We start from the raw sequence: 14,747 nt of genomic DNA on the forward strand, positions 1-14,747 counted from the left end.
ATAGTGCCAGTTGCCACACCCCCTCTGAGGCCTCTGCTGCAGAACCGAGGGAGGGGCCCCAAAGGGAGTCCAGGGCGGCCCAATGCCGCTTAAAAGCTGGAAGCCACGCTGGGAAGCGTCCAATGTGTGGAAACTCGTGGCAAAAAGGCTCTGCGCTTTAGCCAGGCATTAGGACCGGGCCTGGCTTCAGTGGAAGTCCTGTCTTACTGCAAATGCTGGATCCTGACTTCAGGAGAGTTCCTGGAAGTGCACTTAAATGCAAGACGCTAAGTACACACTTCAGAGGTCCCAAGAAGACGGCTCCTCCTCATTGGGAAGCAAGGAACTTTCCAGTCTCTTTCCTCCTCGGACCTTCCCCACCGCCTGCCTTCTTGCTTCTCTCGCTCCCCCTTTTAATTAACCATTTAATGGCAGCTCCTGCCCTCCTTCCCTGCCAGCCCTCCTGTGTTTCCACTGACTAAGTGCTTATAGGTTTTTCCACCAAGGCTCCATTAAAGATGAGCGGGGGACCAGGGCAGAAGCTAAAAGGGAAAAAGACAATCGGGGGTGGCTGCTTTGGACTCCCTGCCTGTCAGAGGGGAGAATCCCTTCAGAGCGCGTGAGGGAGAAGTGGGAAGAGTGGGCGGAGGCGCCCAGGAGCCTCGAAGGGCAGCCGCCACTGGCACACACAGCTCTACAGGGTGCTTTGGCAATTGGGGCCCCTATGTGGGGGCTGGCTGGCACCAGAAAGGACATCTTCAGGCTGGAGGCAGTGCTGGGTGGGAGCCATTCCTGAGCCTCACCTCCTAAGAACGTAAGAAGAGTCATACTGGTCAGACCATCTAAGCCGGCATTCTGATCACACAGTGGCCAACCAGCTGCCCATGGGAAACCCACAAGCAGGACACGACTGCACAGCACCCTCCTGCCCATGTTCTCCAACAATTGGTATACATAAGCATACTGCCTCTGATACTGGAGGTAGCATATAGCTGTCTGGACTAGTAGCCATTGATAGCCTGCTCCTCCAGGAATTCATCAAACTTCCCTTCAAAGCCATCCAAATTGGTGGCCATCACTACGTCTTGTGGTAGCGAGTTCCATAGCTGAATCACGCGCTGTGTGAAAAACTACTTCCTTTTATCTGTCCTGAATCTCCCATCAATCCACTTCATGGGATGACCCCAGGTTCTAGTATTTTGAGAGAGGGTGAAAAATGTCTCCCTCTCCACATTCTCTACACCATGCCTAATTTTGTACATCTCTATCATGTCTCTGCTTACCCTCCTTTTTCCGCAGCTAAACAACCCCAGCTGTTGCAACCTTCTCTCATAGGAGAGCTGCTCCATCGCCTTGATCATCTGAGTTGCCCTTTTCTGCTCCTACTCTCCCCTCACGTGTGCAAACATAGATGGCTCTTGTTGTCCCACTGCTGGGGTCAAAGCCAGAGGGATTGCATGGGGGGGCACAATCATTTAGCTTGTGCAATGATCCCCCCCCCCCCCCCAGCTCATCGGGAGAGAGGAGATTAACCATGACCAGAGGGCTGGGACTGACTTCGTCAAGACCAGCCTCCTTGCTCGAGGGGCCTGGGAAGAGAAGTCTTACAATCCGAGACAGAAGGACGAGGGGGAGGACTTGGCAAAGGGCGAGGTGGATGAATGTGAGTAGAAGGGCTAGTCTGGTGGTGGTGGCAGTCGCAGGATCGGGCACTTGGATGGAGGCTGGAGGACAACTGCAGCCTCCACCCCGCCTGGCTAAGGAGAGGGGCAGCCTGGTCAAGGCGGGGAGAACCAGGAGACTTCTAAGCAAATGAGTCGGGCACAGGCCAAGCCACGGACACTCTTATGACTCCACTTACCCGGTAGTAATCCGTGCTGTAGATGTCCCGGGACATGCCAAAGTCCCCAATCTTCACCACCAGGTTGTGTCCCACCAGGCAGTTCCGGGTCGCCAGGTCCCGGTGGACAAAGTGCAGGGAGGCAAGGTAGACCATGCCGGAGGCAATCTGGGTGGCCACCTGCAGCATTTGACTGAGGGTCAGCTGACCAAAGGGCTGGCCGTTCCCGTTGTCCAGGATCTTTGCATCTGGTCCATGGGATCTGCAGGCAATAATTACTTATTTAAATGGATCTTAACATTATTGCTGGGGCCACCTTTCAGGGTGGAGCCCTCTCAAGGCACCGCCGGCCTGCACAGGTCAGGCGGGTCAGTCAGGAGCACCTTGGGAAACAGCTGAGCCAGCCCAGAGTGCAGAGCAGCCAGAAGCACAAACACCCCCCGCCACCGCTTCTCCCTGTTCAGAACCAGGTCCATGGCGCTGGGCTGCTCGCAGATCACTTTGGTCCCCGCCAACCTCAGTCTTATCAGAGGTCTCCCTAGCAGTGAGGGGCTCGAGACTGCCTGCCTGGGGGCGGCAGCATGGGGTGTGTGCAGTTAAAAAGCGTTCCAGTGTGCTTCTATGGCACGGGCGATGGCCCTGTGTTTGGGGAGGCTGGAGGTGCGGGGGAGAAGCGCCTGAGGGGTGTACGGCCGCCTTCAGCTGACGTGTGGCTGTTGACCACGGGGCGGTGGTTGCTCCTCCTTAGCTGCTGTGCTATAAATGTACAAACAGACCTCCCAATATCCTTGGAAATGACCGGCGGTGAGCTGAGGGTGTGTGGGGGGATAGCGGTCACCCGGTGAGTGGCTGCCCCTTGGAGACTCTCCCAAGGCGCCCTCCATCGGCCTCTGGGCGAGCGTACGAGAAAGGCAGGCAAACGCGAGCCATCTCAGATGTGGCTGGAAGCAGGCGGGCAGGACAGGGAGCGCTTTCTATCCCCTGCACTTCCAAACCAAGGAAGAACTCTGCTGGGCAGATCACACCAAAAGACGGTCCACCTTCCCCGGCACCTCGTTTCTTCCCTGGAGCGGCCAGCCCCACAGCCCCAAAGGAAGCCGGGGCCAGCCCCGTTTCTCCCCAGTGCCCACTGCTCAGCCCCAGGGAGCGTATGAGCTCCAAAGAGGGATGCCACCCCTGCCCCCGGCAAGGTGGTCTTGCCCTCCCCTTGCTTGACACAAAGCGCAGCTGACAGTGGTGGGAGAGGTGGCTGCAGTACAGAGGCCGGGTCTCCGGTAAAGCACAACCATTAACGCCAACTCTCATCACCGTGATCATCAAAGCTGTGTCGTCTCTGAGCTCGTCCCAGGGATGCTAAGCAGGGCTGCTGGCAGCTCCCGTCTATTGGCAATACCTGGGGGGGCAATCGAAAGAGCCTCTGCTTATTCCAGCTGATGGCCAATCTCCCTCAATTTGAGCCTCTCAGACAGCTAATCTAATCAATATTTCAAGGGAAGATTGCATTAGCTGGGGGAGGGGGAGGGCCAGCTAAGCTGCTGCAGTAATGGAGCAGGGGAGGGGGGAAGGAGGCACGGGGGGGCAAGAGAAGAGGATCAAACTGGGACAATTCAGTCCAGCAGCAACAGGGAGAGGGCTGTGAGCAGGGGCTGCGCAGACCCTTCACGTGGGCGCTCGGAAGGAAGCAGTGGCCGTGACCTCGGCTGGGACGGCAGTGGGAGGCCTCCCCGGCCCTGTGTGGTGTTTCCTCCCCTGGGCAGTCTGCACGTGAGCAAGAGCCCTCTTTGGGATCTTCTGCTGCTGCGCACAGCAAAGCTCGGGCACTGTCAAGATGCACGGGCTGCTTTTCTTCGGGAGCTGGTGCATTAATCGTTAGCTACATAACTCTCTGCCTGTTCGTGTTTGAGAGCGCGTGCATGCGGGTGCGTGCGCAGTCCGAGAGAGAGAGAGATCTGGCCTCACCCAGGGTTGGGGCAGCCCCAGCACTCTTCTTGGCGCATGGGCTGCAGAGCCCCGAGACAGCCCCTGCTCAGGCAGGCAACGCAGCCCTTGGCCAGCTGACGCTGCCTCCCCACTCCCACATTTTGCCAGCCCCACAAATGCTCTCCTCCCTGAGCTCGCCCAGCTGACCCACCGGAGGAAGCGGTTGAGGTCTCCGTGCTTCATGTACTCAAAGAGCATGATGAGTGGCTCGCCGTCAGCGCAGACCCCGTAGAACTTGACGATGTGCTCGTGCTGCAACACCGTCAGGAGCTCTGCCTCGCGCTGGAAATCCAGCCGGGCGCTCTCGGTCGCTTCTTTCAGGGTCTGGGGAAGGAGAAAAAGGAGCCTGATGGGTTAGAGAAGCAATGGCCAAGCTGGCCAGAAACAGACTTCCGCAGGCCGGACTAGTGCCTGCCAATCCTGCGCTTTCAGCCAAAACACACAATTCTGGAAATTCTAGCAGTGGGTAGCCCAGGTGCAGCTTCTTGGGGGAAAGGGGAATGCTTTGGAAAAGTCCACCAAGAATCTGTCAGAAGAGCGCACACCCAACCGCCCCAGCCCCGGCCCCAAGCCAAGCTGTGCAAGCACAGCACTCCGGCGCAGAACGGAGGGGGTCGGGAGTTCACGCCTCGCTCACCTTGACGGCCACCAGCATCTTCTCCTGTGTGGGACTGAGGTTGTAGCACTCTGCTAGGAAGACTTTGCCAAAGGCGCCCTCCCCCAGCTCCCACTTGAGGACGATGTCCCTGCGCTTGATGTGGTGGACACCTGTGAGGGGAAAGGAGGCTCTTTGCCAAGCCTGCACACAGAGGGTGCGCCCTCAGGCTGGATCCAGGGCACCGGAGGGTCTGCCCGGGACAGAAGGCCCTGCTACAGCAGATCACGAAAGAGTGTAGGACAGGGTGGAAGGAGCAAGGCTGCAGCCAGGCGTGCTTATCCGTCCGTCCTTGGCAGAGGCAGAGGTTATCTCCACAGCACAGGGCACCTTTCAGCAGCTTAGGCTGGTGTGTCTGCTGTGACCTATCCCTGGACAGACACAGCCTTGCCTCCACAGTCCATGCCCCGCTAACCCCCAAATTAAGACTGGCGTGTCATATATGGCTTTTGTAGACTGCTCAGAAGCTGTAACTGGTGCAAACTACAGCAGCAAGGCTGTTATGCCAGGAATAGTATGGCGGGCCCTTGCTTTGCCTCCCAGAATTTACTTCTAGGTTCAGTGCGAAGTGCTGGTTTCAAGGTTGAAGGCCTTGCATAGCTTCCAATGGTGCTGTCTGCCCCCACACAGGCCTGCCCGGACACCAGGATCACCCACAGAAGCCGTTCTCTGGGTGCCCCATCATCTGAAGTGCAGAGGGGGGCTACAGGTGAAGGGCCTACTCAGCACTGGCGCCCCAGCTGTGGAATGCTTCCCAGGGGGCTCCGCTGGCACCTACCAGGATGTCATTTCAGCACCAAGCAAACAATGTTTTATTTCCCCAGACTTTCAAGTCCGCTGTACATTGCTTTCATGTGGCTTGGCTTCTGTTTCTATTTCCATTCACTGCTTTTACACTGCTCTTATATATGGCTGAGTTTCTATTTTTTTGTTTTCATTGTTTTACGGTAATTTTAACTACTTCTAAGCCAGCCCGGGAACATGTAGAAGAATGCAGTAGACTTTTGATAAGAAAATAATAATAAACAAAGGGCAGCACCTTGATGAAATCTCAGTGTTCTACTCTCAAGAACAACAGGGGGCCTCAGCATACCCATAATCGCAGAAGCTTTCATGGACGAGCGGCCACATCAGCACATGTAACTTCAGAAGAAGTCCTGCAATACCTCCCAAGACAGTGGCAGCTTTTTCTACCAGCTCTTCCACTGGCAGCTCTCCTTTGCAGGGGGAGCTTTGTGGTGCCATTGCTGGGGCTGAATTGTAGCGCCCCCCCCCCCACAGTGCAACCTGGGGCGGGTTCTACCAACCGCTTGCAGTGCTCCATCCTTCCCCAGTTCCCACCACTGTGAAATCCAGCACAGCTTTATTGCCCTCCTCACCTCACCTAGGCCTGCAATGTTTGGAACCCAGGTTCCGAGGGCCCACGGAGCAAGGCAAAGACTCACATGTATTGCAGAAGTACTGTGGGTTCTCAATGAAGTTGGTCTTCAGGGCCTCCAGCTTGCTCTCCGCGGAGGAAGGAGGGCTGCTGCCCATGTTCATGAGCTGCAGAGACATGGCTAGGTCGTCCTCTTGCGCCAGCATAGCCGACCCTGAGGGGCAAAGCGGAGAAGTGCGAGGCCTCTTTGGGGCCGGGTGCCAGATGAGCCCGGGGGAGCCTGGCTCAAACCCCACCCCAGTGCTGGGTCCTTGGGCCCATCAGCTGCCAGCGCTCCATCTGGGAAGCCTGTGCTACTCTGAGCTCCTGCAGGGTGAGGCGGAGCTGCCCAGACTCTGCAAATGCTACACAAACTGCGATGGAGCACATTTTCCAGCCGTGCTGCATGTCTCACACCGGGTGAGCTGTGAGAGTCTCATGACGAGTGGAACCGATAAGAAACACGCAGCACAGGGCAGCAAGCAGCGCGAGACTTCTGCTGGGCAGGTCAGACTGGCCGGGGGGGGGGGGATCTGCCGCTGCTGCGGCTCCCTCGCCAAAGCTCACTTGGGGAGGGGGGCACCTTACAGAAGCTCCCTGTCTGTGTGGGGGGCTGTGCTGTTGGCGGCCCAAGACTGGGCCGCTTTCCCTACCCGATGCAAAGAGGCTGTGGGTCCGCAGCGCGTGAGGGAAGCGCCCTACAGAAGGCAGAGAGTGCCGGCTTCCCAGGCCCTCCCCTGCCCTGTTCTGAGCAGGGCATTGGCAAGGGAGCAGTAACCGGAGCGTTTAAGCCTCCAGTAATTACCGTGAGAGGGTCCATAACCAGCAGGCCTCCCCACATGCGTCTTCATCAACGTCAAAGCGAGGCTGCCTGGCTGCAAGAGCCTGGCGGTGGAGAGAATGACTCCAAATCCAGGGGGCTAGTGGGGGGGGGGGTCCAAAGGGAGGGACAGAGGCAGGACGGACCCTCGCAAGCAAGGAAGTGTGGCCAGCCCCAGCCCCATAGAGGGGGAGGGGGCACCCCCCTTCCTACCAGGGAACGGGAAGCGCCTTCCGTCAAACAAAGGGCAGTCCTAGCAACCGCCAGGCCCCTGGTCCACCTGGCGCAGCAGTGCCCATGCTGGCTGGAAGCGGCTCTCCTGGGTTTCAGACAGGAGCCTTTCCTGCCCAAAGCAGCAGGGGCTGGGGCAGGGGGCCTTGTGCACAGGCAGCACTGAGCTGCAGCCCTGCCCACTAGTGCCTAGGAGGGCAAAGCGTTAAAGCCCCCGGGCCCCACACTCCGGTCAAGGTCTGGACCGGGCCCCCAGGCCCACAGTCTTTGGGGTGAGACACTTCCACTGGAGGAAATGGGAGGTCTTACCCCAATGCAAACTGCATGTGGGTGGATGCCGTGTGCACGTGCATGCGTGCGAGAAATGAATGGCGTGTGTGTGTGTGTGTCTGCCCCCCCTTTGGTTCCACCCCAGCCTGTTGCTGGCATGTGGTCCCAAACACATTTCTCCAGAGGGAATGCAGTTGGGGGGGGGTCCCCCCACCCCCCTCCAGAGCTTACCCTAGTCTGGCATGTGAATTTGTCATCCCACCCACCCATCCCTCCGCAAGTGAGAATGTCTCTTCAGGATCTGGAGTGTGAGCAAAAGCCACCCTGGGCCCATCTACACCTGGCTTTTACTCCGGGGCGGGTGCGACTTGAGGTCCCTCGTGATAAGTGACACAGTCACGACTTCGCAGCCATCCGTGGTTTTCACCCGGAAAATGCGGAGTTCCAAGGAGTTGTTTTGCTGCGACGTTCTCGTTTGCTACGGGTTTCCCCACGCTTGTGAGCCATCTGTCCCTTTCCCAAACCAACTTCGCATTTTGTGGTGGGCATGTTGTAGGCGTACGTAGTACCTGCATCCTCTGTGACACCCCTTTACTTCCCCCATCCCTTCGCAGCTGCACAGCTACAGAGGCACAGAGGGGCGTTTTAATCTATTTAATCACACTTTGCACATTTTCGCAGCTTCATATCTTCGCAACGGCTGCCTTTGGCCTCGGTGTCCAAGGGCCCCGGGGGGGGGTGTGTGTGTGTGTCTTGAGGGAGGACCAACATCGCTCCGGCCACAATTTCGGAGTGATGGCTAGGCATGTAGTGCTCACGCTTCTGAGTGCGAACCATCACAAGAGTCTCAGGCTGGGGAACTGACAAAAACTGATGGTATGGAAATGAAGGAGCACAAAACACCCACTTTTTACCTAAAAAGGGGCAGAGAGACACAGCAGAGCCCTCAAATACAAAACAGCCACTGAAGTGTCACACCCCCACACTCATGGGGCCGCACAGCTGCGCATTTCAGTACAATAGCAAAAAAAGGGCACGGCGAGTCTGTTGGGGAGGCGCGCAGTGCATCGCGAGTGTGTCGCAGGGCATGCTGACTCACAGCCACATTGCTGCCCAGTTGTGATGAGGTGGGGGGTCAAAGCGGTGCCATATAAATGGGGCCCCTGTGACTGGCTGGCACGAATCTCCATTGCTCCACCGCATGTTAGGGCAGCCCCCAATACCCCAAACAAGATGGCAGTGAGGAAAGAAACCTTCCAGCCTCCAACAGGCCACAACTAGATATTAGGGGTGGGGTGGGGTGGGGTCTCCAGCTCTGTCTTTGTTGTTCCAAACAGTCATTCCCAACCCGGTCTGCCCCCGATGGTTAGAAGAAGCCCTTTCCATGGAGGGAAAAGTGCCTTCTCGCAACGCAGGCCAAGCCCAGCTGCGTGGGGCACCACAGCATCCACGGGGAGGGGGATGAGCAGGATACAGGCCGTGTAACGCTCTGGGAGTAGGAGCCACGTGCCTGCTCCTGGTGGCCCAGGCTCCTGGTGGCGTTCTGGATGAATCACGCTGCCCCCCGCAGACCTCCCCCTATTCAGGGTCTCTTCACCTGTTACAGTGCTGCTTTTGAGCTGGCCTGGGAAAGGCTCTCCGCTTTGGAGCCGACTTGTCCATTCCTCCAGCTGCTTCCCAGATGCCTGGAGCTGTCGTCTGGTATCAGCTGGCAACTCCCTTCCCGTCTTTGCTCAGTGCCCCGGACCCTAATCCTGCTCAGACTCCGGCCCATCGCCCACTGCGTCCAGGTCGCTGGCTCAGAGTCGATTTCTATGGCCGCTCTGTCCTTTCTTGTAGAGCAGGGATGGGCAACTTGTGGCCCTCCTGATGCTTTGGCTTACCACTCCCGTGATCCTTCACCACTGGGTATGTTGGCTCGGGCTGATGGCGGTGGAAGGCCCAAACCTCGGAGGCGGGGGGCACAAGTTGCCCACTCCTGACCTAGAGAGCCATGAATGGCCCTTACTGTGAGCAGCTCTGGACGACGGTTCATAGATGGCCAGAAACAGCGGGCTGGTGGCGGGTGGGAGGGCCAGAGGAAAGGGAGCCCGGACCCCTGCCTGGCTGAAGACCCCACCGGGTGGCCCGGGCTCTGAGCAGGGTGGGGGAAGCCCCCAGGGGCAGCAGGGGCAGCCTGGGGGAGTTGCTCTCCCCGAGGGGCTTCAGCAGAAACGGGGTGGGGCCGGGCTCCGGGGCGGGGCCCTGCTTGGCCTGCGGAAAGTCCCAGTCTGATCCCCGGCAGCCCTCCAGGGCGCGCGAGGCAAGGATCCTGCCCAAAACCCTGGGGGGGGGCTGCTGCTGCCACTCTGTGGTGGCAAGGCCGGGCCGGGAGGACTAAGGCGGGCCTGACTCGGCCCAAGGAGTCTTCCTCTGTTCCTCGGCGGAACGCTGATGCTAGTTGCCTATTTGGGGACACGGCTCTCGCAACAGCGGGGCTGCTTCTTGTAGCTGAGCTTCGGTGCAGTCCTGGGGATGCCTCCACAACCACCCCGAAATATACCTGCGCGTCCATCAAAGGCCCCTGTTCTGCTGGGCTAACGGGCAAGACCTGGGAGCGGCTGCGCCCCCCCCCCCCCCAATCTGGCTTCATAGCCCTATGAGGCTGCTACAACAAGTGGTGGCTGCTGCTGCTCCCCCCCCCCCCCCGCGCCTGCCATTCCTGCCCCCTTGGGGGTGATACAGGCAGATCAAACCCATTTACAGCCTGAATCAATTCCAGCAGTGAATTAGCAGCTGATGCCTGACTAAAGGGGGAGGAAGAGAAACGCTAATGAAATGGGGAGGGGGAGGGAGGACGGGAAGGAGCGTGCTCCCTGGCACAGCCCCATCTTCCACCCACCCAGGGGCCGCATCTTCCTTGCTCCCCCACAGTTGAGATGGACGTGCCCCACTGTCTGCTGAGAGCCACACGGTAGGGAAATGGCAGGGGCAACTCTGAAAGCCAATCCGGGGTGGGGTACGCAGTCCCCCATTTGAGAAGGACGAGGGGAGGGGACGCCGGCAAGCAGGACAGGGAGCTGACTGGCGTTGCCTCTCCCCCTTTCAGAAGACTGGGGGTTGCCACAGCCAGACAGGAGGGCAGGCGGCTGGCATGGCTTTGACGGGGTTCACAGCGAATTTGGAGTGGAAGGGGGGCCCCGCCACAGGCGAGGCACCTCTGAAGGCCGACTGCAGGGGATGCGAGACCAGGCCAGCCTCCAGCTTCACCCAGCAGGGCTCTGTTCGCGGGGCTGTGGCACACTAGAGTCCACTTTGGGGAGGCCCAGGAAAGGCTCCTGCCTTCCGGCCAGGGAGCATGTGCAGAGGGGGCTCTCCCCCCACCCTGCCCCGCCAGCAGGTTGCATGAGGGGAGGGGAAGGACCTGCTGGTGCCACTGGGGCAGGAAGGAAGTCTTTCCACGCAGCTGGAAGAGCCATTTCCTCAGGTGCTGAGCAAGGCCTCGGCCGGCTGAGCAGCCAGCCAGAGGGAGGGGGGAGGGGAGGGAGGGAGGTGCACTCCGCGGGGAGGACAGAAGCCGCCCGCCACGGGCACAGCGAGGCTTACGGTTAATTCCAAACTTGGAATGCTGGCCACACTTGTTGAGGATGATCAACATGACAGTCAGAAAGATGCACGCACAGACAGCCAACACCACGGCCACAGAGATCTGAGGAGGGGCACAGAGCAGAGGCTTAGACCAGAGAAGCTGCCCGGAGGACTGCCATCGGCGGCCAGCTCTGGGAGGCATCCCAGAAGAGCAGTGGTGGCGGAGCTGACAGTCAGCCAAAGCACTGAGATGGACTCCAAGTACGGAGAAACACGTCTCCAGACTGCCTGGTGGCTCCATCCTCGCTCAGAGGCGCTCTCCTCTTTCAGCGCGGCCCCTGCTCCCCGTTGCGCCTTCGCTTTGAAGCGGACGCCAGCCTGGCTCACGCGGAGCCCTGACGGCGAGCTCCTGACTTCCCAAGTGGGGCAGAACCAGTGGGCGGCAGGCCACTCTGTGACGGCCCCGTGACTCCAGCCGCGGCAGCACCCGACGCACGCTGCGCTCTCCCGCGCAGCCGCCCCCTGCTCCTCACCCCGACAGTGCGCTCCTCTGAGGTCTCCACAGGCTCTTGCTCAGTGCTGTTCCCGTCAGCAGGTTCTGGGAACCAAAGAAGGAAAGGGGGTCACCTCACTCACTCACACTGGCCAATTCTCAAAGCTGGCAGGTCTCAGGGGGCTTCTAGGCAAGGCTTCTAGTGTGCAACGGCCCTGCCTCGCTGCCTTCCACTCGCAGCCTTTCTGTTTCCCCAACACTTCTTCCACCTTCTTCCTTTCCATTAAAAGCATCCGCCGAGGAGGAAAAGACAGAAGAGCGGCACAAGGCCTTTGGAGCGGGAGCGCTAGAAGCCCTTCAAAGCACCAGGGGATTTGACCCTCAGTCCAGCATGCGGGAACAACCCCCCTCCGCTGGGGTCTGCCTTCCACAACAGACACACAACACAACACGTCTAAGGGCTCGTTACTCTTGACTGCAAGAGCACAGCTCCGTCGGGCGTTATGCGTCTCCCCTCCTCCACCAGAGTCCAGGGATCCTACCGTTGGGCCTGACCCGACCCAACCATCCTCCCCGTCAGATTGCAAAGGGGGCTGCAGAGTCTTCCCAGATACTTACTCGGCGGTGATAACAACACTAAAAGAGAAGCGGAGAAAGAGCTCTGTTACCCTTCTTCACAAGGGCCCCTTGAGTTTCCGCTTGTGCCTGCAAGCACACGCATGCACACACCGCGTTCCACTCCCTCGCCCCCACTGCCAGTGCCGGCACAAGCGCTGGGCAATCCGTGAAAGCAAGACGACACCCTTGCTGCCACCCCTCGCTCAGCGAGGAGGAAACAGGCTCCGTGCTCCCACCCAGTGACTGCTCCCAACACCTGCCCAATTCATCCATGTGTGCGTGAGAGAGAGAGGGGAAAGCCAGTGTGGCCATGCCCAACTCCAGCACCCTGGAGAAGGTCCTGCCTTCCATCCTACCATCCAATTCCTGAAAAACTTCCAGCAAAGAGGATCCTTCACGGGGAAGCGCAGCTTAGCTGCTACAGAGCACATCGCTCTGCTTGTAGACTGGTCTGTGCTAGCATCAAAGACAGACAGCAAGAACCCAAGGGCCGCCTCTCCCTCCCTCCTCGCGTTTTAAGGAACGTGGGGGCGAGTTTGCCCCAGAGAGTCCAGTTACCATGAATGGGGTCCTCAGGACGGAAATTCTCATCAGGGGTGTCCATGAAGTGCTGGTAGGTGGTGGCCTCTGCTGCCCCCAGGGGGTTGTGCACAAGCAAGGTGTAGTTGCCGTTCATGACGTGGGTGGGCTTGTCGAGAATCAGGCAGCCGTGCAACGTGGTGGAGTTGCGAATCCCCTCTGGGAAGTACTCGGTATGGATGTAGTGTGACTCAACCAGGTCGTCATCATCAAAGCGCCATGAAATGCTGGGGCTCGGGTTGCCGTCCACCGAAAAGGGGATGCACCAGTGATGGTAATTCACAGCTTTGCCCAGTTCGTGGATCATTGCTGGAACTGCAGATTGGAAGAGCATCAAAGCCTCGACTTTAGAACACCCGCAAGCCGCCGTGCCTGAAACACCGCTGTTTCCCCCATCCTGCCGCTGCCCAGCACCGAATTTCATCTCCCACTCCTGGATGCAGAGTTCAGGCAGCAGACTATATGCTCAGGCTTGATAGAAAAAATGTGAGAGGGACATGCTACATTTTGGTTTTACGTTGCATTAGTAAAACATGCCCCAAAGTAATGTATAAAGTTATAGATTATCTAATCCAGAAACTTCAGCTGGCCCAAAATAGGGCAGCAAGATTATTGACAGAGACCAGCCAATATAATCACATTTTACCAGTGCTTTATGACCTGCATTGGCTGCCAGTCCATTCCCGAGCCAAATTCAAAGTGCTGGTATCAACTTATAAAGCCCTAAACAGCTTTGTGAACCGCCCAGGGAGCTTCGGCTATTGGGCGGTACAGAAATGAAATAAATAAATAAATAAAATTGGGGCCAGGTTACCTAAAGGATTGTCTCCTTCAGTATATACCTGCCTGGACCCGAAGATCATCCTCAGAGGCATTTTTTCTCCAGGCACCCCTGCAGAATGAAGTGAGGCGGGTGGCTACTAAGGACGAGGCCTTTTTAGTGGTGGCATCCCGGTTGTCAAATGACCTCCCCAGAGAGGCTCATCTGGTGTCTACATGATGGTCTTTCCAGCGCCAGATGACCTTTTCATTTCCCCAGGCTTTTTAGCCCTTCGGTTTTAAAAAGGACATGTGTGTGTTTTTAGATCTTTGCACTGCTAATGGCTTTTATCTTGGTTACTACCTTTGCTTTATTCTGTTTTAAATTTATGGTTTTATATTGTTATTATATTTTCTGGCTTTATGCTTTGTCTTGTAAACCTCCCAGAGTCCTTTGACTAATGGGCAGTACAGAAATGTAATTAATTAATTAATTAAAACAATAACTTATATTCAGCATGGCCCCGAGGAAGAACTCAGTTGAAATATTTGGGTCAGGAAGCTTGAAAGGAAGAGAAGTTCAGTTGAAAGAGCTAGAAAAGAGACAGGCCTGAGAGCGCCCCTCTGGAACAGGATGTGACGTTGGAGCTGGGTGCGAGGAGGGCAGGCTGTGCTGGGAGGCTGTGGCGAAGATTCAAGCAGGCAGGTGGCCAAGGCCAGCATGAGGAGGTTTCAGAGAGGACACTTTGGCAAGCAATCCCTGAAACATCTGAACCATCCTAGAAACTGGAGGCAACATAAAGAGCTGGAGGCAGAGGAGGAAGCTGTACAGCATCGGCTCCTGACTGAGAGCTAGGGGGGAGTTTAGGGAAACCTGATTTGAGGGGAAAGCTGTTGAGAGTGGATTTAGCAGGCAAAGGCTCTCTTACCTGTCTGGAACAATAATCTTAGCCTGTCATTTGAAGAATGACATTTTATTCCCTTTTGTAAATCATTCCCTTAATAAACATCTTAGTTTTGGTTCATCTTGAAAACCTGCCTCTACTGTGCTGTAGCTGTTAGTGTGGGACTTGGGAGATCTGGGTTCTAGTCCCCACTTGATCATGAAGCTCACTAGGTGACTTTGGGCCAGTCACTGCCTCTCAGCCTAACCTACCTGGGAAGAACCTGGGAACTACAGATCTGTCAGTCTGACATCAATCCCTGAGAAAATTCTAGAGCAGATTATAAAGTAATCAGTTTGCACCTTGAAAACTATGCAGTGATTACTCGAAGCCAACATGGATTTGTCAAGAACAAATCCTGCCAGACGACTCTGATCTCATTTTTTGATCAGGTGGCCTCCCTTGTGGACTGTGGAAATGCTGTGGACATCATATACCTCGACTTCAGCAAAGCTTTCGACAAAGTGCCCCATGATATCCTGATGAGCAAACTAGCTCAAAGCGGGCTAGACGAAACAACGATCCGGTGGATCCACAATTGGCTACAGGATCGGACTCAAAGAGTGCTTATCAATGGGACCTTCTCAAGCTGGGG

The 14,747-nt window shown here is 57.1% G+C and overlaps 1 protein-coding gene across 2 annotated transcripts in view; it reads right to left on the reverse strand.

Annotated features, from left to right (window-relative positions):
- Nucleotides 1–14,747, reverse strand: part of NTRK1 (neurotrophic receptor tyrosine kinase 1) — a 40,465-nt gene that overhangs the window by 7,527 nt on the left and 18,191 nt on the right. For both annotated transcript variants that reach the window (XM_084823555.1, XM_084823554.1), the window contains exons 8-15: nucleotides 12,429–12,764; nucleotides 11,871–11,888; nucleotides 11,293–11,357; nucleotides 10,778–10,880; nucleotides 5,900–6,046; nucleotides 4,437–4,567; nucleotides 3,951–4,123; nucleotides 1,841–2,081 (exon numbers count right to left, since the gene is read on the reverse strand). In XM_084823555.1, coding sequence (XP_084679681.1) covers nucleotides 1,841–2,081; nucleotides 3,951–4,123; nucleotides 4,437–4,567; nucleotides 5,900–6,046; nucleotides 10,778–10,880; nucleotides 11,293–11,357; nucleotides 11,871–11,888; nucleotides 12,429–12,764 — 1,214 coding nt within the window. The remainder of the gene's footprint in view (nucleotides 1–1,840; nucleotides 2,082–3,950; nucleotides 4,124–4,436; nucleotides 4,568–5,899; nucleotides 6,047–10,777; nucleotides 10,881–11,292; nucleotides 11,358–11,870; nucleotides 11,889–12,428; nucleotides 12,765–14,747) is intronic.

Source organism: Heloderma suspectum, chromosome 17 (genome assembly GCF_057233095.1).
Source record: "Heloderma suspectum isolate Gila_16-S chromosome 17, 16-S_ref, whole genome shotgun sequence".
NCBI classification, from domain to species: Eukaryota; Metazoa; Chordata; class Lepidosauria; order Squamata; family Helodermatidae; genus Heloderma; species Heloderma suspectum.